The sequence below is a fragment of the Myotis davidii genome, unplaced genomic scaffold (genome assembly GCF_000327345.1).
Source record: "Myotis davidii unplaced genomic scaffold, ASM32734v1 scaffold960, whole genome shotgun sequence".
NCBI lineage: Eukaryota > Metazoa > Chordata > Mammalia > Chiroptera > Vespertilionidae > Myotis > Myotis davidii.
Window position 1 is genome coordinate 2,498,943 of NW_006293003.1, and position 9,134 is coordinate 2,508,076.

The 9,134-nt window shown below is 53.1% G+C and overlaps 1 protein-coding gene across 1 annotated transcript in view; it reads right to left on the reverse strand.

The window, feature by feature from the left end:
- Window positions 1–3,012: 3,012 nt before the first annotated feature.
- Window positions 3,013–9,134, reverse strand: part of EVC2 (Ellis van Creveld syndrome 2) — a 42,031-nt gene continuing 35,909 nt past the window's right edge. Inside the window, exons 17-21 of the mRNA XM_015565799.1 lie at window positions 9,094–9,128; window positions 8,818–8,905; window positions 6,733–6,929; window positions 5,220–5,321; window positions 3,013–3,658 (exon numbers count right to left, since the gene is read on the reverse strand). Of these exons, the coding sequence (XP_015421285.1) occupies window positions 3,391–3,658; window positions 5,220–5,321; window positions 6,733–6,929; window positions 8,818–8,905; window positions 9,094–9,128 (690 nt within the window). The 3' untranslated portion in view covers window positions 3,013–3,390. The remainder of the gene's footprint in view (window positions 3,659–5,219; window positions 5,322–6,732; window positions 6,930–8,817; window positions 8,906–9,093; window positions 9,129–9,134) is intronic.

Sequence of the window (9,134 nt, forward strand, 5' to 3'; positions counted from 1 at the left end):
TTGGAGAGGGTGCAGGCTGGGCTGAGGGACAACCCCCCTCCCCCCTGCATGAATTTCATGCACTGGTCCTTTAGTGGGTTATAATGGTCATAGACTAGACACTGCCCTGGTCCCAGCTCACGACCTGACAAACCACACTCCAACGGATCAACACGTTTCTAAGTGTGTCCCTGCACACCAGGGCACAGCTCAAGGCTATTTATAAGAAATGCAAATATATCAGCTCCTAACATGCTCATTGGTATTCAATTAAGAAATCCCAGGCATGTACAGAAGCAGAAAATATGATGCAGAATGAAGGAGGAGTCATCGACTGAACTGAACCCAGGGCTGACACTATGGAAATCTGTGGGCTGTCGCGAACACATTTCCTTGAGGGACATTTATAGCATTAAGTGCCTGTGTCAGAAAAGAAGACAGATCTCAAGTCTATGACCTCAGATTCCCCCTTAAGAAACTTGGAAGCAAAGAGGAAATTAAACCTGCAGTGCATTGAAGAAAGAACATAAGGAAGATAGAAGCAGAGATCAATAAGAGGAAAAACAGTGGAGAAAGCCAATGAAACTGAAAGCTGGTTCTTTGAAAAGATAAATAAAATGGATAAGCCTCCAGCCAGGTTAATCAGTAAAAACCGTAATCAATGAACACAGATTATGGAGACGAGGACAAGAGCAACGGTATCGCTACAGATTCCACCAAAATGAAAAGGGTGACAAGGAAACGCTATGCACAGCTTTATGCCAATAAAGAACAGCTTAGACAACATGGAAACATTGCTCAAAAGACATGAACTACTAAAGAGCATTCAAAAAGAAAAGGTAACCTGACACATTCTATATCTTTAAAGAAATGGAATTTTTAGTTGAAAGCCTTCCATTAATGAGAACTCCAGGCACCAAAATCCGCTGGTGAATCTGACCAATATTTAAGGCAAAAAAATAATTCCGACTCTCCTCATACTCTTCCAGAAAAGTGAAGTCATAATAAATATTCCAACTCATTTTATGTGGCCAACAACACCTTGACTCCAAAACCCAAAAGACATTTACAAGCAGAGACAACTACAGACCAATATCCCTCATGAACTTAGATGCAAAAGTTAACGAAGTTCTAGCGAATAGAAATCAATAATGTATTTAAAAAGGATAGTACTATATCAAGACCAAGTTGAATTTATCACAAGAACACAAAATTGATTTAACATTTTATAAAATCAACCCATGTATTCATCCTATAAAGAATAAGAAAACCACATGATCATCTCAATAGACAAAAATCAGGCAGACTGGAAAACCTTGTAGGTCCAGGTTTTCATTTGAACAAATCCAACATTAATTCCTGATTAAACCCATCAGCAAAGTAGGACTAGAAGGGACACTCCTCCGTGATAAAGGGCATCCATGCAGAACCTAAACCAACACCAGACTTAATGGTAAAAGATGCAACCGGGAAGAAATCAATTACATCTGTGCTAACAACATCTATTAAACATTGGACTGGACACTAGCCAGTGCAATAAGGCAAGCTAAAAAAAAAATGTCCAGGTTGGAAAAGATAAAAGCTGTCTTTACTCAAAGACTCCAGGATTGTCTAAGTGGAAAAACTGAAGAAATGTATAAAAAAGCCACTAAATCCAACGAGTGACTTCAGCAAGCTTGCAGAATACAAGTAAACAAACAAAAACCATTGTATTTCTACACGCTCTCCATGGAAAAAACCAACAATCCAACTTTAAAAGCAATATGATGCACAATAGTATTCAAATAGTTGGGACTTAGGATTGCGCTTCGATGTGGGAGAGAAAACTGAAACTCGTGGACACAGACAGCAGTGTGGCGGCCGTGAGAGGGAAGGGCTGGTGGGGGTGAAGGGGGCCTCATAGACCGCGGCGGATGATTTGACTTCGGGTGGTACAGCAAATGCTATACAGGATGATACACAGATGATGTATCATAGAACTGTACACTTGCAACCGATATGATCCTATGAACCAACGTCACCTCATACATTTAATAAAAAATACTTGATATATATGGATAGACCTGCCAAAAAGCCACTGAAAACTGTAAGCATCACAATTTGCACCTGAGCAGTAACCGTGGCCATGGATGCACACACAGCATGTCCACAAAGACAGGTCACCTGTTGTCTGGAAACACACCCCCAGCCAGGTCCCTGTCCACCGCGCTGCGTGTACACTGATGGGAACTGCACGGAAGACCTGGCCTTCACGCCGCCAGAGGAAACGGGGTGTCTTGGGCAGATGAGGGTTTGAAGTTGGGAGACCCGGGTTCAAAACCAGGCCTCCTCCCCCACAGGGGGTGTGGCTGCAGGCAAGACTTGCTGGGGCAGGGCCGCCTCCTTGCTGGGGGCACAGAGGGGTGCGAAGTGGGCGCAGCAGGGAGGGCCCAGCGGCTCGCACGGAACAGGTGCTTCCTCAGAGCCCTCGCCTTCGCTTCGCTGGGGACGGACTCCTTCCCAATCACCTCCTACCCACAGGAAGGGCCCCACGGCCATCGCCTTTGCCTGGCTCTCGGGGATGCTCACCCCACGGTCTGGTCCAGCCCCTGTGAGGTCTCAGGGGCCCCAGGCGCTGCTGTGCGGACTGGATTCCCTCATTTGTAAAGAGGAGAAAGGGCTCACCCACGTGGCTCAGTGGTTGAGCATTGACCTATGAACCAGGAGGTCACGGTTCAACTCCTGGTCAGGGCACGTGCCCAGGTTTCCAGCTCTGTCCCCAGTGTGGGGTGTGCAGGAGGCAGCCGGTCAATGATTCTCTCTCATCACTGAGGTTTCTCTCTCTCTCTCCCCCGCACCCTTCCTCTCTGAAATCAATAAAAATATTTTTTTTAATAAAGAGGGAAAAGTAACTCTGACTTGAATTGGAGACGTGTTCTGGCCACTGGAACGAGAGGGCAAATCGCTGTGGGACAGGTCGCGTGGCCAAAACGCAGACGCAGTGAAAAGTGGGCGTTCCCACCTACAGCGAAAAGGAGTTCCGCTGAGAAGAGCTTTGTGTAAAATACATTTATTCTTGAAAATTCCCGACAAACACAGAATATGTAAGAAGAGAGAGCCTTGCCTTCCACACCCAGCCCTTTCCGCAGCCGGACACTGGAGGACGTGCAGGGGGGCTGGTCACCGCAGGCCCTCGGGGTGCGGGCACCGAGTGCTCACGGCTGGTCCCCTCTCACCACGTCCCTCCAAAGGGAACGGGCCCTCTTGGAATTCATAAGAACAGAGCAAACTGGGTCCCTGAAAGTCGGGGTTTGTTGGGGTGTCTGTGTCTGCCACCTGCAGTTGACATTTGCAGATTGTGCCCTATACCCACACAGGTGGGCAGGAGAAAGCACGTCGTCCCGTCTTCAGTCCCTGGCGCCTTCCTGCTGGCTAGTCCACGCCCGCGGCCCAGGCGGCCTTCTTGGCATTCAGGAAGTTCTTCTTCTTCCTGGGAGGAACGCGCAGCGAGATCTCTGGCTCCTCGGGATTTCTGAATATAAAGAGCTTTTCGCCCGTGTTCAATAAATCAATGGCTTCTGCCCCGACGATGGGCACGGGCACCAGGTCGCCACTGGACTCCAGGGACAGGTGTGGCCAGCCCCCTTTCCCTGAGCACACCGTCCGCTCTCTGAGAGGGGGGCACGTCTTCCTCAGTATGCTGCAGACAGAACGGAAGATGACATGAGTGTCCTGGGAGCACCCCCTTCTCTGTCCCTAGGTCCCCAATGAAGTACCATCCTACAGAGAGGCTTTCTTGTTGGTCACCAGATGGCCCCTGAAACTGGCTGCAGACAACCTGACTGACTCACAACCGTTCCATTTTCAAGAGTTTCACCTGTTGCCATCCTGTTGTTTGCTTGCAATGAGCCACGGTGGGAGTATTTACACCATGGAAATTGGCACATGCTACACATAGAGCCCCTGTCCCCCTCCCAGGATACCTCTGTCTGTGGCCGTCACACTAAAAGCTGGCGGTAACACTTCATTACAAAGCAACAGAAGTTGGGGAAAAGGTGCCTGACGCAGGAGAGAGGGACACACTTTGGGAATGCGGCCCAGGATGCCTTCGCTTGCCCATCCTGATCCCAGGCAATCGACTGTGTTCTCTGATGGAGCCCTTCACAGTTGGAACAGCTCGAATCTCCTTTTCCTGGTTTGGGCTCAATATTCGGATCTAATGTCTTGGGGACTAAGCTGTTCTGCAGCCTACTGACCACGTCTCTGAGGTATTTCTCGGGGACACTTAGGGGGCGTGGTCTCGGCACCTGCACCGGGGCTCTGAGAAATTAGGGGAGTGGACACTCCCCTTGGATTCCCACTGTTCCCAGGGCCCATGCTGGAGACCATGTTCTAGTGCAGCCATGGGCAAACTACGGCCCGCGGCCCGTTTGAAATGAATAAAACTAAAAAAAAAAGACCGTACCCTTTTATGTAATGATGTTTACTTTGAATTTATATTAGTTCACACAAACACTCCATCCATGCTTTTGTTCCGGCCCTCCGGTCCAGTTTAAGAACCCGTTGTGGCCCTCGAGTCAAAAAGTTTGCCCACCCCTGTTCTAGTGGCTAGCCCATCTAGAATCTAGCCCATCATGAACTAGCTGGTGCTCCTTTTTCTCCATATCTTCTACCGTGGGCATCACTGGAGACACTGGTCAACTGTTTGCAGCCATCTGCAGCCACTCCGCCCTGCTCCCCTCTGCTCCCTGGGGGTGTGGGTACCAGTTAAAGGAGGAAGACACTTGGTAGAGAAGAAAGCACTGGCCTGGGAGTGTAGGGAGAAAAGGGGCCAGTTAGATGTCCCAGGTCCCAGGGCCACTCCTTACAGCGCAGACCGGGGCCTCTTCATCTGAGCTCCCTGAGCTCTGGGGTTACCGTCCCCACTTCCTGGGAGGCTCAGTGCAGTAAGACAGGCTTCTCCAACCACAAAGTCAACAGCTGTGAGGAGCTACCCTCCTTCTAATGATATCCCACTAAAAAAGGTCCACTGGTTAAAAGGCGTACAGTAATCCAAGTACTGACGTAGGATAAGCGAACACTCCCCACTAGCTGGCGGCTCACCCTCAGCTCCTGGAGTAGGAGGAGACTGTGGTCTCTAGGAAGGTTGGCCCCTTCTCGTCCGTGCCCCTTCCACCAGCTCCCAGGCTGCCCTCCGGCTCCAAGGCTGCCCTGGTCCCAACCCCCCCTCCCCACTCCCTGCAGCAGGTACCCGTCATTACCTCTCCTTCCTCCGGCGCGCCCACAGCATCTTGTCCCGGCCGCTGCTTCTCAGTTCTCCGCGCAGCCTGCTCTCTAAGGCCTGCCACCAGCCCTGGTGCTTCCTGAAGGCAAGAAGGAGCGTCTGTGTTCTCAGGAAGAAGAGACTCTCCCAGGGAGCCGTTACCTGGCCTGAGGGGAAGGAGCCCCACTACAAGCCCAGCAATAGGGTCCCATAGCACACGCACCTGGGGGAATATTAGGCAGCCGGTAAAAATAACACCTACAAAGGTGTTTCAACAACTGTGAAAAGCATGAATTTAAATTGTGAATAAAATAATGGAAAATATAGTCTAAATAGTGTGATAACCTATATATATAAAAGCCTAAGTGACCATTTGACCGTTTGACTGGTAGCTATGACACGCACTGACCACCAGGGGGCAGACACTCAACACACAGGCATGGAAACATGAAACAAGCTGATGAATCTCAGAGGGAAGCGGGGAGGGCGGGAAGAGAGTAACCAAAGATCTTATATGCATACTAGAGGCCCAGTGCATAGATTTGTGCACCGGTGGGTCCCTCAGCCTAACCTGCAGGGATCAGGCTGAAACCAGCAGTCCGACATCCCCCAAGGGGTCCTGGATTGCGAGAGGGTGGAGGCCAGACCAAGGGACCCCACCAGTGCATGAATCCGTGCACCGGGCCTCTAGCTAATATATAAAGTGACTTTACACATCAACCAGAGTTGGAAGAAAATAAGATCAGCTTCTGTCTGAGGTTCTGGGAAGCAAGAGGCAAGGCTGTGCACATGGGATTACTACACACACATACACATGCATGCACACATGCACACACACATGCATGTATGCAGACACATGTGCACACATGCACACACACAACCCAGCAGAGAAACATGTGAGGGAGGAAGAACTGCAGTCAAATCCCACCAGTCCTTTCCTCTGGCTGGTGGAGCCATGATTTCCCTGTTGTGTTTTTCACACTGTTTCTAGTATGTGTTTATTTTACATTGTCATTAACGTGTGTCCAGCATATCTACAGCCCAGAAACTTACTTTCTTTTTTTATTGATTTCAGAGAGGAAAGGAGAGGGAGAGAGAGAAACATCAATGATGAGAGAGAATCATTGATTGGCTGCCTCCTACACGCCCCCTACCGGGGATTGAGCCTGCAATCCAGGCATGTGCCCTTGACTGGAATCGAACCCGGGACCTTTCAGTCCACAGGCCAACGCTCTATCCACTGAGCCAAACCACTGAGGGCAGAAACTTACTTTCTTAAGATCCTACTTGAAAAATAAATTGGCGACAAAAGGAGAAAGTGTGGACAAAACATGTGGGACCACCAGAACGGGAAAACGACCCATGAGGATGGTCCTGGCAGCCCCTGCTCTGGGCAATGGCGTGCCAGCCAGGGAAGGCTATGCCGTGGGCCCCGCACCCAACGCCCCGCCCTCCATCTGTTCTCCTGACTCTTGCTCACTGCTCCCCAGGGGTGCCGGATGCTAACTCACCCCCTCTGGCCCAGGTCGGCCTGTTCCCCGCCGCCGTCATGCTCCACCGCGGGGTCCAGCTGCTTCTGGCTGAGCGACTCCAGCAAGGCCAGCAGCTCAGGCTGTGGGGCTGCGGGCAGAGCCACGCTCAGGAGGCAGCGCAGCGTGCCTGCGGGCACCATCGTCAGCTTGGACAGGTACGAGGCCAGCCGCAGCTCCTAGGGGGTAAGGCAGCGGCTCAGGCCCCAGTTCCTAGGGGCTAAGGCAGCAGCTCAGGCCGCAGTTTCTAGGGGGTAGGGCAGCAGCTCAGGCCCCAGCTCCCAGGGGCTAAGGCAGTGGCTCAGGCCGCAGTTTCTAGGGGGTAAGGCAGCAGCTCAGGCCTCAGCTCCCAGGGGCTAAGGCAGCGCAGCTCAGGCCGCAGTTTCTAGGGGGTAAGGCAGCAGCTCAGGCCTCAGCTCCCAGGGGCTAAGGCAGCGGCTCAGGCCGCAGCTCCCAGGGTCTAAGGCAGCGGCTCAGGCCTCAGCTCCCAGGGGCTAAGGCAGCAGCTCAGGCCTCGGCTCCCAGGGGCTAAGGCAGCGGCTCAGGCCGCAGTTTCTAGGGAGTAAGGCAGCAGCTCAGGCCTCAGGGCTCAGCCTGATGAAAGGCAAGTTCTAATGGATCACAGGCTTAGGATGCCTCCTCCCAGGGAAATGCATAGCCCAGGAGCTCAGTCTTAGAAACGTGTCCCCAAATCGCAGACCTGGCTCCCCATGACATTTGCACAGCCTTCGCCCATCCCTTCCAAGGACCCCCAGCTCACCCGCCGCTAACGCCCTGGCCTGCAGCAGCGACAATTACTACCGTCCCTTCTCCTACTCATGTTTGCGGAGCAGGGGTGGGGCCAGCACAGGCTCCAGAAACAACAGAAATGTCCCGAAACCATGGACAGTTAAAGAAACGTGCTGTAGCCTCCACGGGAACAGCACCGGGTGGTGAGGAAGCAGGTGGATTCGGGGCCGTGCACTGTGTGAAGAAAGCTAGGTTCTGCGGGGCTGGCCTGTGTGACTCCCTGTGTGTGACCTTCCAGAACCGAGGAGTGGCCACCAGGGCTGAGGCAGACCTTTGTGGCCCTGGGACAGTTCATCGTGGTGTTGGCTACGGGACTCCACATGTGATGATGACAGATTGTGTAGCAACGTCCTTGTCCTGGCCCAGGTGTTATGCTGGGTTTGTGAGATGCAGCCACTGGGAAAACTGAGGGAAATGTGGGAGGGGCATGGGAACCCTACGGGCTACCTTAGCAACTTCCTGTGAATCTAATATTATCTATACTAATAAAAGGGTAATATGCTAATTAGACCGGACATCTTCCGTACGTCCTTCCGGACAAAGCCATGGTGGCAGGAGCCAAGGCAGAGGCAGTTAGGGGCGATCAGGCCAGCAGGGGAGGGCAGTTAGGGGGCAACCAGGCCATCAGGGGAGGGCAGTTAGGGGTGATCAGGCCGGCAGGGGAGGGCAGTTAGGGGCTTGAGGCCAGCAGGCAGAGTGATTAGGGGTGATCAGGGAGGCAGGCAGGCGAGCGGTTAGGAGCCAGTGGTCCCGGATTGGGAGAGGGATGTTCGACTGCCGGTTTAGGACCGATCCCAGTAGTTGGACATACCCTGAGGAGTCCCGGATTGGAGAGGGTAGTGGCCGGGCTGAGGGATGCTCCCTCCCCCTCCCCACCCCGTGCATGATTTTCATGCACTGGGTCTCTAATTTCAAAATAAAAGCTTAAGAGGGAAAAGGCTCTGCATCCCAAAAACCTGGGCCAGCCCTCAGCCCCCCGCAGGAATCGCGCCTCCTCGGACAGCGTCCTTACTCTCCTCAGTGTGACCCTGGACAAGTGTCGCCTTCGCGGGACCTGCCCGGAGGGGCGATGGCAGGACCGGCCCGACAGTGAGGTCCTGAGTGTCCAGTACTTGCTGTGTCCTGTCCCAGGGCAGGTGGTCCCTCCTTTAGCCATCCCCCAGCTCTTCCCCCGGTTCCTGCTATCAGCCCGGTCCTCAGGCGGGAAAGTGGGCTCTGAGCACAGGGAGTGACGTGCTGGCAGGAAACGGAGCCAGAGCTCGGCCCACACGCCCTCACCTGGCTGTACAGGCCCACGAAGGCGTCCGCCTCCATGCGCTCCAGCAGGTCTTCGAGCACAGCGCTGCGCTCCTGCTCCTCCCGCAGGCTGCAGGGAAGCGACACCCACGTGAGCCGTTTTATGACAGAGCGACCCCGTGAGATCGCTGGTTATTTAACGAAGAATCGCCATCCACCCCACGCTGTACTGTGTTAAGTCCATGGAGACCGGGCCACAGAGGAGGGGCTACCTCTCCTCGCCCAGCCCGCTCCCCAGTGATGCACCCGAGGGCTCACCTCTGCTGCTGGCGCTCCAGGAGCTCCTGGCTCCAGCCGAG